General features: G+C 48.0%; 1 protein-coding gene across 1 annotated transcript in view; it reads right to left on the bottom strand.

Annotated features, from left to right (window-relative positions):
- Hunk (hormonally up-regulated Neu-associated kinase) overlaps positions 1-7,155 on the bottom strand; it is a 97,649-nt gene extending 90,494 nt beyond the window's left edge. The window contains exon 1 of the mRNA XM_090348615.1: positions 6,895-7,155. Coding sequence (XP_090204741.1) covers positions 6,895-7,155 — 261 coding nt within the window. The remainder of the gene's footprint in view (positions 1-6,894) is intronic.
- Positions 7,156-18,998: the final 11,843 nt, after the last annotated feature.

The raw sequence follows: 18,998 nt of genomic DNA, 5'->3' as shown, positions 1-18,998 counted from the left end.
CTTTTATCCCCAGTTAATCGCCAAAAGTCTAGAAGTGGAACTGTTGCTCAAGGGGTAGAGCACAAGTTTTGAGCAAAAAAGCCCAAGGACACCACCCAGGCCCTGTATGCTAGGATTGGCAGGAAAAAAAAAAAAGTTACATTCTTTCTCTAGTTTTCCAGAGGTTGACAAATTTACCAGACTGAAACCTCCCAGTTCCTCAGAGCAAATTCAGGGTGCACAGCAGGCATCATCAGCTCTAGGGCAGTAAAGACAAAGATGTATCACACAGCCAGAAAATGGAGCCTAAGAGAAATGTGGGGTCAGATGCGGACAGCCTGTGGAGCACGGATCTGCCCACAAGCCACCATGTTTCAGACTAGATGAGAAGCTGCATGCTTTGCTTATGGAGCTAGCCTGAGTTAAAAATCCCCAGGCCCCAGGCCTGTCCTCAGAAGAGGACTACAGCTCTGGCCAAATTCCCCAGGTACTTCTAAAGAACTTAGATATGACTCTCGGCTGTGAGCTCTCCCAGGACCAGCCTTCAACTACATTGGAGCCCAGCTGCTTTGCCCCTTCTCCCAGCCTCTCCCATTCCATACACATATTCCCTGAGAATACATTCATCTCCTTGCCAAGGTCAGCTTGCTAGCTTGACCACTTGCAACTCCATCCAACCACCTAAGGAAGTGAAGTAGGCATCCTCCAGAAAGACACCTTCAAGGCTAGCCCCTAGTATCTGTGACTATGAATTTACTTACAAATAAGGCCAAGTTCAGATGAGGCCATACAGGCTAAGGACAGACCCTAAATCCAGGAACTGGTGTCCTTATAAGAAGATGCAAGATTTATACACCAAAGATGTACAAAGACCACATGAAAAAGAATGCAGAGATTGGAGTGCTACTGTTACAAGTAAGGGATGCCAGACACACCAGAAGACAGAAGAGGCAAAGGAAGCTCATCCCCTCATGCCTCCAGAATAGCTCTGCAAAGTACCTTCATTCCAGATTTCTTCCCTCCAAGAATGTAAAATAATATATTTCTATAGTTTAAACACTAAGCTTGTGGTCATTCATTACAGTCACCATAGCAAACAATGGCCAAGTAGAAATTCCAGGACTTTCTCCTCCCTCCCCTACATCCAATCAGTGCAAGTAGGAAGACCAGCAAGTTGGTTCTCATCTGTCTAGGACTGCTTCCCACATCAAATGAGAACACTGCATGAAAAGTCCTGAATAAACCATAAACGGCAAGGTCACCAGGCCGGTATTAGGGATACAGGAACTATAAGAGCTCTCTCGAGCAGGTCACAGCATCAACATAAGACTGTCTTCAGACCCAGAGCAGTCTACCTCTTTCCCATAGCCCTTTGCCACAGTCAGCAGTATCCCATCAGAGAGCAAAGAATTCAGTTCAGGTCAGCACGTAGATGTGGTCCTAGACCGGGCTGAGCAAGAGAAGAGGCTGCACCAGCAGCTAACACACAACAAGCCAATTGGATTGCAATTAGCCAAGAGAGCAAGTCTCAGTTACCATGAAAAGTCAGGAGACGTAAAATACCAAAGAAATGAAACTTCGTGGCCATGCTATCTGTTCATGGCAAACATCTAGCCTGCCTGCCTCTTCTTGCTGCCCCTTCCTCAGGGAAGATAAGCAAAGGGATGGTCAGTTGCCGTACTTCCCCTAAACAGTATGTGGGATTCTGGTCTCGCACACTGAGTTGGCTTCGTATGGATGGGAACCACGCCCACAGCTGGCCACAACACCTGCTGGGAAAATGTAGGGCTGTTTCCATCCCAGTGGGTACCATTCTGCTGACTCTTAGAATACTTTGAAGTCCCTGGGTCCTATATCAATGAACACAAGGAAGGGAGCTGTATGTGCCAATTTCCACCATTCCTATATACTTCAAAAAGATGAGGCAGGGCAGGAAGTTCAAAACAATGTGCCCATGGCTGTAGCCTGCAATGTGGCAAATTACAGACACTGTCAACACAGAGCACCCCAGGCAGGTGCCTTTTGCAAATACCTCCTTCTCACAAGAAGACTTAGCTGATGGTAATAGGAATTTCCAGTTCTCTGAGCATTTCTTGTTCCTTAAGAGTTATTATCCCCCTGAAATATCAAGCACTGACAAAGAAATACAGGAGTTTGCACCTGTTTTGTTTCAGAAATACTGCTAAAAACAGATTTGCCAAAAGGCCACCTCTAAAATTAGTCCTATTTCCTTCTCTGCAAAACATAGTAAGGGATATTTTTAGTAACGCGTTCACTCCAGGTATCTGGCATTGTCGTGTTCTGTGCGTGATTATTGGCAACTCAGTAAGGCAGGCAATCCTTAGTTTTGGTCCAAAAATAGCTCTGATGAAAGATTTAAAAAATAATAATGATACGAAAGTAAGAGCAAGATATGGAAACGTTTTAACCAGTACTTTTATGCCCTCAACTTTGTCTCTTAATCATAAAGATGGTAACTGGCATTGATTGCTTGCTCTGGTAATATATTTTTCCTTGCCTACCAAACCAACTCTATTCCTGAGATATGCTTACATTTTTCTCAATCAACTTTTTCAACTGTTTATAATCCATTTTTTTTTGCCAGTCCTGGCCTTGAACTCAGGGCCTGAGCACTGTCCTTGGGCTTTCTCAAGGCTAGAGTTCTACCACTTGAGCCTCAGCACCATTTCTGGCTTTTTTCTATGTATGTGGTACCAAGGAATCGAACCTGGGTCTTCGTACATGCTAGGTGAGCATTCTACCACTAAGCCAAACTCCAGGTCCTTTAATCCACTTTTAAAGATGCAATCATAATCAATTATATACCAGAGAGTGGGCATTTTCTATTTACCAAGAACTGATCACAAGGAGGCATGATAATAGGCACAGTGGCCTATGCCTGGAATCCCAGGCCCTTGGGAGACAGGTAGGAGGATCAACAGTTGAACTCACACTGATCAGACAGGGGTCGACTTGAGTGAACCTACCAAGTCTATCAGACAAAAAAAAAAAACAAACCCTAAACCAAGGTTAAAAGGACTGGAGTACAACTCAAGTGGTAAAGAGTTCTTTCCCAGCCTGGTGAAGCCTTGAGCCTAATTCCTGCTACTAACAAAAAGAAAAAAGAGAGAAAAAACACTCAGCTTCTGTGAGTCCCTCAGTCACTACTCCAGTGCTCAGCAACTTCATTCATGGACTCAAAGCTTCCATCAAGGTGATTCTTTTCAGAATCAAATGCTCTTCCTACTCTACATATCAACTCAGCTCCCAACAGCTAAAAACCTACTCCTGCCCCGGTATTTCACACAATCAAGTAAAGTATCTGTTTACAGAAATTGCATTAATTCAGAGCCAAAGAAGGAAAACATTAGGTCTCCGCCCAGAGTCATCCTTTCCCCACCAGCAGTAAAGAGCCATCTTGGAATCTAGTTCCAATTACAGCTAAACAAACAACCTCAGAGGACAGGTGAGTAACATGCAGTCCTGCAGGTAATGGCAGCAAAGATAGCCTTTCGATAAGATAGTGCTGAATCAAAACCAAGTGAACCCCAGAAACAAGTTGTCTTTTGTCAGCTGAACTCAGACTCACCCGGGAAACTACACAGGTCTTCACCCAATGCATTTTGGAAATGTACAGCAGCTCACAAGCCAACCCAAATACACACCCATCAGTGCTCTAGACTGCACACACGTCTCCCAAAACAAAATGCCTATGTGTGACAATGGCCACTTTGGTCAACTAGATCCCACAAAACTTGATGTGTTTTTGTTTTCTCCTCAGATTTCTATTTCCAAAGACTTGATTTCCCAAGCAAGAGAAGTGGCCCTGAATCCTTCCAAGTCTACATGGCTTGCGGAGAGGGAGGTCACATCTATTTCTCACTCTAGTGCTCATGACTTCCTTATCTATCCATGTGGCTTGTGCCAATTTAAAAAAAAAATAGAGAAAGAGGAAGTGTTTTACCCCAAAGTATGTACCCCAAGAAAAGAGGAAGGAATGGGGAATGGGAGATGTCTCCTCAAGACCTTTCACAGCAACACCTCTGCTCATCAGAACACTCCTTCCCCAGGAAAAAGCCCTCTCTTCAGTTTGCAGCTTATCTTTTCAAAAGAACTAAGGCTGCATATAGCCTGAGGCTGCCTTCACCCAGAGGGTTTTGGGCTAGCTCAGTCAGGCAAATACATACCCAAAACAAGAGTGAAGCTGGGATTCATTAGCTAAATGATTCCTCCCAGAGTCAAGCATACAGGCACACTCGCACACACTCACACACACATACACACACACACTCACCCCAAAACAGCACATTTTAATCTCTAGGATCTGTAAAACCACACATCTATTAGTGAAACATTAAAGGTGTTGGGTTTGGGAGATAAAAGCTATGAAAGGCGCCATTGTTTCTTGAAAGCTAGCAACTGCATAACTTAAAAATCCAGATTTTTCCCCTGGTGCTTACAACTCCCTTGAGCTCCAATCTGGGGAAAAGGTAAAAACAGTAAAAAGCAAGTTTTTCACCATTAAATATCCACCCCTGCTCCCCTTCTCCCCTGTCCCTGCTAAGAACCCATCGGTCTTTAACTAGATCAAATCAATTAGGCCAGGAGGCTAGATCATTTTACATCCAATTAATATCTCTTCTCACCGCACACAGAAAGTCAGAATCATCATTTAAGGAAACGGGAAGAACGCCAGGCTCCTCATCTGAACTCCTTTTTGAGCAATAATGTCACTATTCCAGGGAACCCGGCACAGAGCTCCAAAACTATAAAAGCCAGGCTCCAGTGGCTCACACTTGTAATGTTATCTACTCAGGAGGCTGAGATCTGAGGATCGCAGTTCGAAGCCAGCCCCAAAGCCAGCCAGGGCACAAAAGTCTGTGAGACTCTTATCTCTAATTAACTATCAGAAAATCAGAAGTGGCACTGTGTGGCTCAAGTGGTAGAGTGCTAGCCTTGAGCTTAAGAGCTTAGGGACAGTACTCAGGCGCAGAGTTCAAGTTCCATTGCAGACAAGGGGAATACAAAAAAAAAAAGACTCATCACTGTAGAGGAGAAATTTACATGACCAGACTGAATCCTACCAGGTTTCAGATGAAAATAAACTTCTACCACTTGTTTCCACAGGACTACAGAAAAGAGTTCACAATTCAAACCCATCCCCCATGACTAAGGCAGACAGCTAGCAGAGTATGGCTTGCTTTGGCTGGACAAGAATGAGGTTTTGAAAGTCCTTTTTTCTTCTTTGAAGAGCGACTTAGTAAGTTTATATTGAACACTCCCCCACACCTCTTCTCATGGCAAGGGCCATTTTAAACTACTCACTCTAATCCTGCTTGCCCAAACTAAAGGAGGACTCTACTCCAAATAGCTATAGAAGTAAAGGACAAGCCAGGCGCCGGTGGGTAGCTCATATCTGTAATCCTAGCTACTCAGGAGACTGAGCTCTAAGATCAAAGCCAGCCTGGGCAGAAAAGTCCATGAGACTTCAATTAACCACCAAAAAAGCTGAGAGTGGGAAATGGAGCTGTGGCACTAGCCTTGAGCTGAAGAGCTCAGGGACAGCACCCAGGCCCAGACTTCAAGCTCCAAGACCAACCAACCACAAACAACAACAAAAAAGCTGAAAGTGGAGGTGTAGCTCAAGTGGTAGAGTGCCAGCTTTAAGTAAAAAAGCTAAAGGACAGCATCCCATTCTTGAGTTCAAGGAAGGGGTGGGGGAGAGGGAGGGAGAGACAGAGAGAGAGAGGGAAAAAGGGGGAGGGGGAGCACAAATTACAGAGTGTTGGAGGCCTGTGCTCCAGGTAGGTCAACATGGCAAAGGTAGAGGTTAAGATGAGGCCTGGACAGATGGACAGGATGGTAATAAGATGGTAGTAAGAAATCTGAGGGGTAGCCCAGGCACCGAACCGCAGGCTCCCAGGCTGTCTTCTCTAGTTAAGACATCCTGAGGGCCCCCTCTTCTCTCTAAAGGGAGTTCTGCATCCTCAACTATGTGCACCCCCCACCCCCAGCCCGGAGTAAGAGATGGCGGGAGCCTTGGCAGCCAGGAACGCGCAGGAGGCCGCCTCACTCCAAAGTAAGTCAGCCTCAAGCCAGGCAGTCTCTAGGATTATTTTTTTTCTTCTTGTAGATCAAGGAGACACCTGAGATCTTCCTGTACCTAGTCTGGTCACAGTTCCCACCACCTAACATCGAACCGGGGTGACAAGGTGGCGCTCTGGGTCACGGGGTGAGGGTGGGGGGGGGGGTCCTCCAGTTCTTTCCTTCCACTAGGACAAGGCACCTCTAACGTCGACGTGCAAGGTCTCTCCTTCAGCGGGGTGGGGGGGTGGGAGGATGGGGGGCTAGAGTGTTGGAGGTGAGAGTCGGTGGGGAGTCTGGGTGTGTGTTGGAGGGGGTGTTGGAGGAGAGAAGCTCGGGCTGGCCGGGGTGGGGGACGGGGCGGGGTGCAGGAAGAATCCCCACCGACCCTGACTCCCGGGGTGGGGGGTGGGGGACATGTCTGCAGGGTCTCAGCTCCCCCACGCCCTCCTCCTCCTCGGCAGAGCCCCAAGAAGGGACCGAAGCCTGGCTCATCTCTGCCCCTTCCTCCCCCTGCCTCCCGCTCTGGGTCCGGCCGCCCCCACCGCTCCCGCCCGCGACCCCCGCGACGGCGTCCGCCAGGCGGCGCGCTCCACGGCCCGGAGCCACGGCGCGGGACGGCTTCGCCGGGAAACCCGCCCCCACCCCCCAGGAAAGTGACCCCCAGCACCACCACCACCCCTCGCCAGGCGCCCGACCTCGTCCCCCGGCCCCGGAGGGCGCGGGATGCCAGCGGGAGGCGGGGCGGGCTCCGCGCGGCGCCGAGCTCCCGGGGTCCCGCCGCGCGCGTGCGCCCCCGCCGCGGGCCGGCGCCCCCCGGGGCGGCCTCACCTTCTCTCCGGTCAGCACGTGCAGCCCCTCGCGCACCTTGGCGAAGGAGCCCTCGCCCAGCTTCCTGCTGCCGATGAGGTAGTTGCCCACGCGCTTGTGGTGCTGGAAGTCGCGGAGCCGCTCGCGGGGCACTCCGCTCACCCAGGCCGGCAGGAAACTTCCCTCGCAGGCCGCCGCCGGCCGGGCTGCGTCCTCCGAGCCCCCGCCGCCCCCCGGCGCCGCCGGCTCGCCCAGGAGCCCGTCCCCCGCCGCCGCGGGCATCGCGCCGCTCCGACCCCGCGCTCGCGGCTCCCACCCCGCGCTCGCAGCTGCTCCGGGTCCGGTGCCCCAACTGCCTCGGCTCCGTCCGCCGCCGCCGCAGCTCTGGGCTCGGCCCCGCCCGGCCCCGGGTCTCTGCGCCCCGCGCCTCCCGGCCGCCGGCCGCGCTCACGCCCCCCCGCGCCTCGGAGCGCAGCCGCCGTGCGCAGACAATAGCGACCACCCCGGACTGGGAGACGGGGACCCGCCCCCTGGAAGTTCTTCCTGAGGGGGTCCCCCAGCCCCTTCCAGGACACTCCCGACCCCGTCTCGGGGACGGGGGACCCCGGGGAGCAGCGCTGGCCCGGGGAGGGGCGCGGCCGAGTGGCCCGGGTTCCGGAGTCGAATGGCCTCGCTCTCAAGAGCCAGGGGGACGTCGCCGCCCTCGCCGCCGATCTGGCCCGCCTGGGCTCGGGTCGGGCTCCCTCCTCGCTCCTCGCCCGTGCACCGGTCGGCGGCTCCGGTCCGAGGGAAGCGCGCGGCGCGGCGCGGCGGGCTGCAGGCGCCCTCTGGAAAGCAACCGAAGAAAGCCCCCGTTCAGTTTGAATTTGCAGAAATTGAATCCGATCGCGGGCGGCGGGAACAAATGCAAGCTCCACTCCGCAGCCTGGGTACTTTCAAATCCCTCGTAGCCCCTCCTTCCCCGCGCGCCACAGCCAAACTCGACCCTCGCTGGAGAGGGGAGGGGAGCAGCCGAGGGGGGCGGTGGAGCCACCTGAGCGCCAGACGAGGGAGAGAAGGGAGACCCTGCGCGCGGCCGGCCCCGGAGACGCGCGCTCCCGGACCGCCCAAGTCGGGCCGCCTCCCGCTCTCCGCGCCGCTCACCCACCGCGAGCGATCCTGGGCTGGAGCTCGCTGGACCTTCTAGTGGGGAATGTCCCCCACCCGGGACACGAGGAAGGGAGGGAGGCGCTCTGCCCCGCCTTAAAAACTGTGGGTTGGGTTGGTTGCCCAGCAGAGCCGGGCACACTGTGGGGAGCCTGGATGGATGGATGGATGGATGGATGGATGGATGGATGGATGGATGGATGGATGGGTGAGTGAGTGAATGGATGGTTTTATGGATGGCTGGCTGGCTGGATGGATGGATGGATGGATGAGTGCATGGGGGTGCCAAGGCTTGAAAGCCGAGCTGTGTTAGAAGAGCAGCTGCACCATTCATAGTAGCAGCAGCCACGCAGGACGCAGGGCGTTTGCTGTTTGCACACGCATGTTCACACCTTCTTTGGCCTGGCGGCAGGGCGAGCTGGAGCCAGCGCCGAGCGCTCGCCGCTCCTGCAGCGCTTTTGTTCTGGGAGCGCTGTAAACAATTGCAGCTGGGTGGACCCCCCACACACACCCCTGTAAGATCTCCCGCCACTCACCCGGTCGAAAGCGGGGGGATCCGCCAGGGAAAAGCTGGAGGGGAGCTGTTTACCACAGGCTACCTGTTGAAGTGTCCGCGTTTAAGGCACACTTAACCTCGGGTCGTACCTCGGCGCTGCAGAGGAGGATCAGGGTTCTAGCAAAGTTCCTTTCATTGTTTACTCGTCAGTGGACGGGGATGGTGAGGCTCCACGTCGGCGCTGAGAGGTGGGGGAAGGGGCGTCCAGCTGTTATCCCTCGGGTCTTAGAAGCTCCTAGAGACACGCCTGTTTTCTCATTTAAATAGAGGTAAATTTGAATCCACAAGTTGCTTGCTTTGCTATTCAGACTGATTTTTTTTTTTGGTGGTGGTAGTGGTGGTTCATTGTTCCTGTTTAACTGTATTAAAGATGCACGGTTCCCCTCTCCCTCTCTCTCTCTCTCTCTCTCTCTCTCTCTCTCTCTCTCTCTCTCTCTCTCTCTCTCTCTCTCTCTCTCTCTCCCTCTCTCTCCTTCCCTTCTTTTCTTTCCTTCCTTTCGAGTCCCCAACTGTACCCCAACAATTTGACAATTTCTGGAGGGCTCAAATCACTGTTATCTCAGTAATCAAATACTAACAGGTTAGTAACATGGACAAGATGGCAAACAACGTCCATATCAAACAAATGTTTTTAAAAAGAGGGCTGTAGCCCTGTGCACAGGAGTGATTCATGCCTGTACTCTAGATACTCTGGAGGCTGTGATCTGAGGAACCCAGCCTCTGCAGAAAAGGTGTGACACCCATCTCCGTTTCAACCACAGCAGCAACAAAACTGTTGCTGTGGCTTTGCACGAGCAGTAGAGTTAGCCTTGAACAAAAGAAGCTCAGAGACAGTGCCCTGAGTTCAAGCCCCAGAAGTAGCACCCCCCCAAAATAAATAAATAAAAGGGCCATGGAGACCACTTCGGGTCAAGATCATTCTAAATCTTTTCCATGGAAAGTGTTTTTTATGGTTTCTCAATGTTGAGTGAATTTAATTGATTTTTGAATATGAAAACAGCTGCTTATGAAAATTTAGAGATTTCTTTATTATGGGTTGAGGCAACTTTCAGAGATTGTTCAGCAATGTTATATGACCAAAACGACAAAGAAACTCTACAAATGGTGGAAGGCATTTATGATGAAATAGAGATTTTTCTTTCCTTCTCCAGTTTTAATTATTTGGGGTACAAAGGAGAGAGAATTCAAGCCCATTAGATCTTTTTTTTTTTTTCCAAGACTGCTGCCTGTGTTTTATTCAAGCTCTCTGCCAACTCTATCAGCCGGGATGGACGCCAAAGAGAAGACCAAATCCTGCCCCTGCCTGGGTTTAGTGACTGGTTTTTGAACTACAGGTCCCCATCTCTCAAATGGCCTTGCTAAATATGAAATGACTTCAGAAATTTCATCCTGTAAGAGAAATTTGTGCACAAAACATCATGTGACCTTCACATTAGGTAGGAAGGAAATATCTGAATAGTAGTAGTCTTACATGGAAAAAATGTCTTCTACTAAGCCCAGAGTAAGTCCTGGCCCTGTCCTATGGCATCCAGAGGGATTGTTTCAGCTATCTTCATCCAGGTTCCTTTCCTCATCTCCACACCTTTACTGATATGGTACTCGTCCCCAGTCTGCTGTCTTTCCTTCAGCCTTAGCACAGGTGTCCTTTGTCCTGTGACACCCTCCTCCACCCATCAGCTTCAAGAAGCTAATCACACCTGCTGGCTTACTCCCTCCCTCCCTCTTCCTCTCTCTCCCCCTCTTTCTCTCTCTCCCTCACCCTTTCCCTCCCTCTCTCCCTCTCTCCTTTTCTCCTTCCATCTCCAAAGTACTTATATTTTCTTATGTCTTCCATATTACTTATGAATGTCTTTCCTCACTTTCAGAAATCAATGAAGACAGGGACTATGCCTAATTCCATCTTAATTTTTCCTGCAGTACCCCTAGTTCTGTGTCTGGAGACATGGTTGCCTGGTAAATATTTGCTGAATAAATGAATGAGAATAATCATTCGCTGATTCTCAAGGGAAGTTTTATTGCTTTAGGCATCAAGACCCCACCAGTCTGGGGGAGGCATTACTAATGACTTTCTCAGAGTGTTTTCATTTACTTATTGGTTGCTTTTCAGGAATCAATAAATAAAATCATTTGTGAAAGAAAGGCCATTGTCCCTGGGCACCCTGGAACATATCCATAGCCCTAACTAATCAAGAGCAGACAGTAGGAGGATCTTCATTCTCAACCTATAAAAAGCGGGGTGTGGTACACACACCTGTTATCCCAGCCATGCTGGAATAAAAGTCAGACCCAAACAAAAAGGGCTAAGGTCATGGCTCAGGTAGTAGAGAACCTGTCTAGCAAGGGCAAGACGCTTGCAATACCAGCACCACCAGCCAAAAGGGAGCAGGGGCAACCATATTTTCTAACTTGGAGGGGTTAACCCTTTCAGTGACATAATCCATCACAGTGGGCTCTAGAGTCAAAAAGCTATCTCCATTCACTTGTGCCAGCTGCTTCCTTCTTTCCCTTCCCCATCTCCTTCTTCCATATGGCTTCCAGCCCATCTGTGTGCTCCCATAGAATGCCAGCTAGAAGGCCCAGCTGGAAGCAGTCAAAGACAATTAGAAGTAATCAGGCTGGCACAGCCAGGAAATGAGAGCCGGCTAAGAGAGCTTAGGCTGGCAGAAGTCGGCTGGTAGCTAGAGGAAGAACAGACAACAAAGCAAAGGCAGAAGGCATGGAAAACTTTGCCTCGAAGACCTTGGGAGAACTCTGCTTCATTCTTACTACATAATAGACTCTGCACTTGAACCCATATCCCCAGAGTTCATGTCTATCAAGAGTCTCATCATGACACTTGACTGTTGTCTGTGCTCTGTACAAAGGCTGAAAAACCGAGAGGGTACCCTCAGCCCCACTGCCTGGTATGCACAGGCAGCCTTCACCTGTTGGGGAGCAGGCTGCTGTCAGGACCCCACAATGAGTCATGACATTTATCTTTGCCTCTGTTTCTTTCATCTGTAAAACCAAACTAAAGAATTGTGAAGATTAAATAAGATGATACACGTGAAGCACTTAACTCAGAGCCTGGCACATCACAGATGTGAGCTCTTTCCATCAGTACTAACACTGTTGTCACAACAGTCACTCAAGAATGTCCCCAAACTCCATAAACAGCTGTTCTTGTTACTGATGAATCACAAAGCTGGGTCTCGAGGTTGGACCTCTTCCCTGAATTTGGAGTCATGTGGCCAAAATCCTCATCTCACAAGGCAGCTGATAGAATGAATCCCAGCTTCCCTTGGGCTCAACAACCCCCCACCCTGATATACACACACACCTCTTCACTCCTTCCCTAAGGCTTCATTCAACATCTAGTATCCATCCTTTGCTTTCTGACCTTTCTAACTCTCGTGTCCAATCCCTCAGCAAGTGCTACAGTATTACTCTTCAAACTGTACCCACCATTTCTCATGACTCTCACCTCTATCATCCAGTTCAGACCTCCATTCTCTCTCACCTACCAACCACCATCCCTTGTTTGCCCACTAAGCCAAATGAGCCCCTAAAAATGGGAACCCAGGGCCAGGAGTTTGGCCTAGCAGTAGAATACTTGCCTAGCATGCACAAAGCTCTGGGTTTGATTCCTTGGTAACCACATACACAGAAAAAGCCAGAAGTGATACTATAGCTCAAGTGGTAGAGCGCTAGTCTTGAAAAAGCTCAAGGATAGTGCCCAGGTCCTGAGTTCAAGCCCCAGGTATGATTAAAAAAAGGGGGGGGGGAATCCCAGTGAGACACCAATGGCTCACACCTGAAATCCTAACTACTCAGGAGACTGAGATCTAGAATCAAGTATTACAGCCAGCCCAGGTAAGAAACTCCATAAAACAATTATCTCCAATGAATCACCAGAAAACCAAAATTGGTGGTGTAGTTCAAAATGGTAGAGCCCTAGCCTCAAGCAAAAGAGCTCAGGGACCATCCCTGGGCCCTGAGTTCAAGCCCCAGAACTGACAAAAAAAAAATAAAGGGTCTGGAAAGGGACATAAGTGGAATAGCTCATGCTTGTAATCCTAATTATTGAGGAGGCTGAGATCCCAGCATTTCTGTACATAGCCAACTCGAGCAGGAAAGTCTGTGAAAGTCTTCCAGCTAGCCACAAAAAAGCTAGAAATAGAGCTGTGGTTCAAATGGTAAAGTATGTCTTGAGTAAAAAAGTTAAGGGGTAGTCTCAAGTTCTGGGTTAAAGCCCCGGAACCAGCAATAACAAACAAACAAACAAACAAACAAGCAAATAAAGGAATCCAATCACCTGCAGAAAGGAAACACCCCACATGCCTTACCTTGATAGACCCTGTTTTCCTCTTTGGTGTCTCATCTCCTGAGAGTCAGCTCTCCCACCCTCTGCTCTTTCTGAGTTACCCACCTCTTCCCTCCTTCAAAGTTTTGACCTCATTGTCATGCTTCAGTCATTTCAGTCTGCAAGAATAGGATACCCCGGCTGGGCAGTCTAAGCAAAAGACACTGCTTTCTCACAATTCTAGACACTGGAAATGCAAGACACAGGTAGCAGCAGACACACACAGGTAGAAATTGACTATAAGGGAATCGATTTGGTCCATTATGCAGGCTCAGCAGTCCAAGGTCAAGGTACCAGCTGATTCATTTGCTGGCAAGGAATGTTTGCTCATTGTGTCCTCACACATCTGTGTGTGTGTGTGTGTGTGTGTGTGTGTGTGTGTGTGTGTGTGTGTGTGTGCGCGCGCGCGCGCGCGCGCATGTGCTATGAGAGGGAGAGAGGAAAAAGGGAGAGGAAGATAGAGAAAGAGGAGCAAACATTCTGGTCTTTTTCTATATGGGCACCAACGATTTCATGAGGGCACCACCCTCATGATCTCAACTAAACCTAATTACTTCCCAAAATTTCAGCTCCAAAGCCTGACCCATTTTGGGTCAGGTCTCAACCGTTGTGTTGCTGGCAGTACACTTCTCCACCCTCTGAAGACATTCCTCACTCCACTCAGGGCTTTGCTCTCCCAAGCAGAAATGGCCAGAGAGTGTCCTGACTTTCCTGGCATCACTCTACCCCTTCCCCTGCTCTATTCTCTTCATCATTATCCAGCTAGTCATCAGAACAATGTACCTCGTTGTCCCCTTGTTTACGGTCTCTCCATCTAGCATTTAAGGTCCATGAAGCAAGGGGCTTTGGGTCCCAACACCTGCAATTCCTATGGAGCAGTGACAATATGGAGATTCATCTCAATTCTCGACCTGTTGGAGTGGATGGTTCTGGCCCCTATATTGTGATGAGATGTGGATAGCAATTATCAGCCAACCTCCACCATTCCTCTCCAGCATCCCCATCGTAGAAGAAAAGGATGCATCCTTACACAAGATGCCAGTGATGGACTTCAAGAGAGCTGCTCTCTTGCCATGGGTGACCTTTCTTCTGTCCCTAAATGCCAAAGAGAATGGCTATTAGAATGGGAAATGTATCCCCCACTTCCTGCTATATGGAAAGCAGGCCTACAGGGTGCTACATCTTGACATTATGCCCGATTCCAAATCCCAGACATATGTTGTTCGGAAGAAAGAAAACTTCAAATCTTTCCAAGAGAAGATAGAGCCTCCTGTGCTCTAGTCCTGTGTGTTCTCATTTGCAGATAATGTCATCCCTGAGGCTCCACGTAACCCTAGAATCTGTGTCCTGCCCTCTAGGGCTGACATTTCTCCCCTATTTCTCCCACACACACCCCACTCCCTTCCAGATTCACTGGCTTTACATAAGGACAATCCCCACCCCCCCAAGCCACCATAGGCCCTTTATGTTTTCCAATTCTTGGAATATATTTATCCTAAGTATCTAGAGAGCTGGATCTCTTTCTCACATCTTCCAGTCTTCACTCGAATGTTACTTTCTCTGTATGCTTTTTCTATGATGTTTTCTCTACAATCCCCAATCCCAGAGTTCTCCTCTTCCCACCCCACCTACTGATTCCCTTTCCCTAATTTCTTTCTTCACATCAGAGTTTCCTTACTTACTTCTTTAGCTTATTATCTAGCTTCCTTTCTAGAATACTGGCTCCATGAGGGCTGGTGTTTTGGTGAAGTGTATTATATCTGGTACCTGGGTACTGCGAAGAATGTAATACAAATTGGTGGTGCATGAATAAACTTGTGATTCATCACAGTAAATGGGAAGGCGGCAGAAAGGATAAACACAATAAAAGTGGATCCTGCTAGAAAGAGCATGCATCTTAAGGGCATACGGGAGAAATATGTGCCACAAAGATGAGCCTCCATGCCAAGCTGTCTGCCAGCAGGGGCTATGCTGGGGCTACATGTACATTTTTTTCCTGGGATCTGGGCAGAACTTGCCATAGGAGAGTCTGCGTGGGATCTGTGGATTCGCCCCAGACAACGGCCCAAACATAGATGCAGGGAGAGGATGGGCACTGTGGCACCAAATGCGCTCACCAGTCACTGGCCAGGGCATCTGAGCTGCTGGCCACTGCTGGCCACAGCAGCCCAGTGCAGACAGATAGTCAGATACAGATGAGTAGGGGCAGGCACCCCCTGCTGGTGGACTCCACTGTGCACCCTCCCCACATCACAGAGACACCAGGAGAGGGCACAACCCGCACTTCACTTGCTAGTGAACTCAGTGCCCCTAAGCATCTCTGCGCATGTTACCTTCATCTGGAAAGGGAAGAGCACCTCTCTGTCATTCAGAAGTCCCAGGACTGCTGCCAGGACAGGAAGAGGCAAATCTATGCAAATGTGCTACAAAAATAGAAACTGTGTTGATTATTGTTCATAGCACAACAGTCTTACATTAAGGAAAGTTCTGAGACATAAATCACATTTCAAAAATTAACCAAAATATAAACTTAAGGAGCAAATGGTTGAAAAGTCATAGTTGTTCAGCACCTATTTTGTGGAGGTCTTCTGGTGGGCATCTGTATTGGATATTAATATTTGTGCCCACTGCCATAGATCCAACCACATGAATGTCTCTCTTAGCCTTTCTGGCCTTTTAGTTTGTCTTCTTCAGGATCCTAGTCAATTGACCAAGCTATCTGTTACTGCCAAGGAGTCTCTGTTTAGCTAGATGAATGGAGAGAGAGAGAGAGAGAGAGAGAGAGAGAGAGAGAGAGAGAGAGAGAGAGAGAGAGAGAGAGAGGAGGAGGATTTTATGATATGTAGACATAGAAAGAGATAGATGACCTATACTGCTACAGGATGAATGATGACAGACAAATGGCAGATAGCAGATTATAAAAATATCAATCAATAGAGGACATATCAGTAGGTAATAATTAGGATAAAGAACTAAAACAATAAATGATATTGAGATAGACATGATAGGAAAATAGATCCATAGACAATAGATCGATAAATAGTTGATGAACCAACAGGAAGGAGAGAAAGGAGATGGGTAATTGATACAAGGTAGAGGGGCAGGTGTGTGTGGAGGCTCCCCCACTAGGATATGCCTCACTGCTGTCATAAAGGTCTATGCTAGCATAGCTGCAGCGTTGTCAATGTCTGTTTGTGGACTGAACCCACATATCCCACCTGAGATCTAACTTCATGCTCTATCTGCCCCATCAGTGGGTCAGTATTAACCCATCCCCGTGCAGTCATGGGTGTGAGCTGATACAAAGCTGCTAGTGCAATGGTAGGGGGGGTGTAAGGTGGGGCTTGATGCTTGGACAGCTGGCTGGAACCCTCGGCCAAGCTTAGATCCTATCTTTCAGTCTTGTAGTGCATGCTGCTGACTGCACCAACCATTTACCTGGTGAATCTTGTAGGACTCTGCCAAGGCTGGGTCTTTCTAGAGAAATGGCCATGGGGGTCACATGTCCTCATGTTCCCTTTCTGCCAAGAGCCACCAGCATAGCTCCAAAAGCCCTGCTTCAAAGAGTATAAGTTTTTGCCATTTCAGATAAAATGAACTTGGCCCAGCAGCCCAGGGGTCTGCGTGATGATCCTCCTCTAGTAATATGCTGCAAACCACAGGGGCTAGTCTTTCTCCAGCACTGGTGTCATGTAGGGCCTGCTAGACCATTTCAGTTGAGCATCTAGGCTGTTTCCATGACAGCCTGGACCCAGTCCTCTAGACTTGCCTTACAGTTATCAGTCTTCCTTTATCGCAGTCTATAGGTCAAAAGAGTAACATTGAGGTACAACATATGCCAACTCCAATATGGGACCTACCAGCATTTGAAGCAGGTCCTTCTTCATGGAGAGAGATAAAAGAGCAATAATTCTTCAATTTGGAGTAGATGCCCAGCATGCCTGAGAAGGCTTGACTGTGCAGCTAAACTATCATGTGCAAGTATGCACACATGTATACATATATACACACAATATGTATATAGATCATATACATATATATACTTATACATCTCTATATATTCTATTATCTGACTCAAGTGAATGCAAGCTCTCTTTTCTTTTCTTTTGATAGCAATAGGAAAAGATACACCCACCAGATGAATGACCACGTGTCATCTATCTAAGGCCGTACTTGTGTGATTTCTGTTATTAGGCTATGGTTCTGTCTGCTCAAGCTCCTGTTGTACTCGAGGACACCAGCGATTCCAGACCTGCAGTGGAAGTCTCTATTCCAGCCGCCACTGGCCCTCCCCTCACACTGCTGTCCCGCTCACAAGCACACTCTTTAGTGCCTAAATAACAGACAGAGCCCATGGGTCTTCCTGTGGATTACAATCAGCTCCTGTCATACTTTGGATGATTGTGCTCCCTCCAAAATTAATGTTGAAGCTTAATCTAAAATTCAAGAATACTAAGAGGTAGGGTCTGCATTTATGGATGAGATTAAAGTTCTTACAAAGAACTTGAGGGGCCGGGAGTTTGGCCTAGTGTTAGAATGCTTATCTAGAGCATGCATGAAAAAGTGGGTTCAATTCCTTGATACCACATACATAAAAAGCTGGAAGTGGTGCTGTGGCTCAAGTGGTAGAGCTCCAGCCTTGAGTAAGCCCAAGGACAGTGCCCAGACCTTGAGTTCTAGCCCCAGGATTGGCAAAAATGAAAAGAAAAGACAAACAAACAAACAAATGAAAAACTTGAAAGACTGGCCCTTAGTAAAGAGACAGAATTCACAGAAATTGTGTGTGCGTGTGTGTGTGTGTGTGTGTGTGTATGAAATGTAGTAGAGAATTGCACTAGAATGACACTGCAAGTCCTCCAAGGTCAAAGAGAGTATGAAAAGTAAAACAAACTTGAGAAATAAATGTTGTTTTTGAGATCAAAAGCATAATATTCAAAACAGAAGCCAATCTCAAAAGAGAATCAGAGAATATATACATTTAAGTTTATACAAATAGAAATCAAGATGCATAACAGAAAAATCAAGAGGCCAGACTTGTACCAAAAATATCTAATAACCATTTCAATGAGTTCTACCTTAATTAAAGTAAAAAATGATGGTTTTTATTGATGCAGTGTATAATATAAAACAGCCACAATGCAAAGCTTTGATGACTGGCTGATATTGTATATTTACCTCTTAGACTATAGAATGCTAAAGATAGGCAAGGAAGAAAATCTAGGCACCAAGGTAAAAACTCCAAGGAAATAAGCCAAAAGGAGATAATTTAATCTTCAGGGAGGAAATGTGGGACAGAGATATTATGTGTGAATTGAGATCATGAAATCCTTCTGTTACAATTGATTTATGTTATTCATAAGCTTCTGAAAATCCTGAAATTTTAATCAAGAATTCAAATATCCTAGAAGTCTTTTTGCACCATCTCTCAGACAACACTAATGGGGATCTGAACCTTTGTGTGGGAACTATGGAAACATCTGGAATTCTGTTCCTCATGGCATCATGAGTGGTAGCCACACCCGACTATTGGCAGGAACCAAATTCTTTCCCATGGGCATCAGACCACTGTTTCCTTCAGATCCCAGATGTCCTACAAAACCTGCTGACCGCACCCAGCCCCAGACATCAGCATATGAAGTGTACAATTCTTGAGGAATGGAAACACCCCAAACTGACATGAATTTCAAGTGCCTTTAACAGAAATTTGCAAAATCTAGGGGAAGTCTGTTGAGTGAGCTTACATAAACCAATTCCACATCTGAAAAACTTTAAGCTTATTCAAGATGAATAAAAAGATCTTCATTCATCCTTTAACACTCATCTTATAAGTTCTTCATGTGCAAATTTGCATCTCCTTTCCAGATCCCAGAGAAACAGTCAGCAGAAAGTGTGAATGCCCCATGCTACCCATGGAGATGAAGAAGCAAGGTTGGAGCTCATAGTCATGTACTCAAGTAGGCAAAACTGCAACTGGAACAAGAGTGAAACTATTTTAAAGAATGCCTCATGGTGAGTATGATGAAATACATCTATAATCCCTGCACTTGTGAGGTGGGGGTAGTGGAAAGAGCACAAGTTCCA

Source organism: Megascapheus bottae, chromosome 1 (genome assembly GCF_031878675.1).
Source record: "Megascapheus bottae isolate mThoBot1 chromosome 1, mThoBot2.hap1, whole genome shotgun sequence".
Taxonomy (NCBI): Eukaryota; Metazoa; Chordata; class Mammalia; order Rodentia; family Geomyidae; genus Megascapheus; species Megascapheus bottae.
The sequence above is the reverse complement of the archived record's forward strand: the minus strand, read 5'-3'. Positions and strand labels throughout refer to the sequence as shown.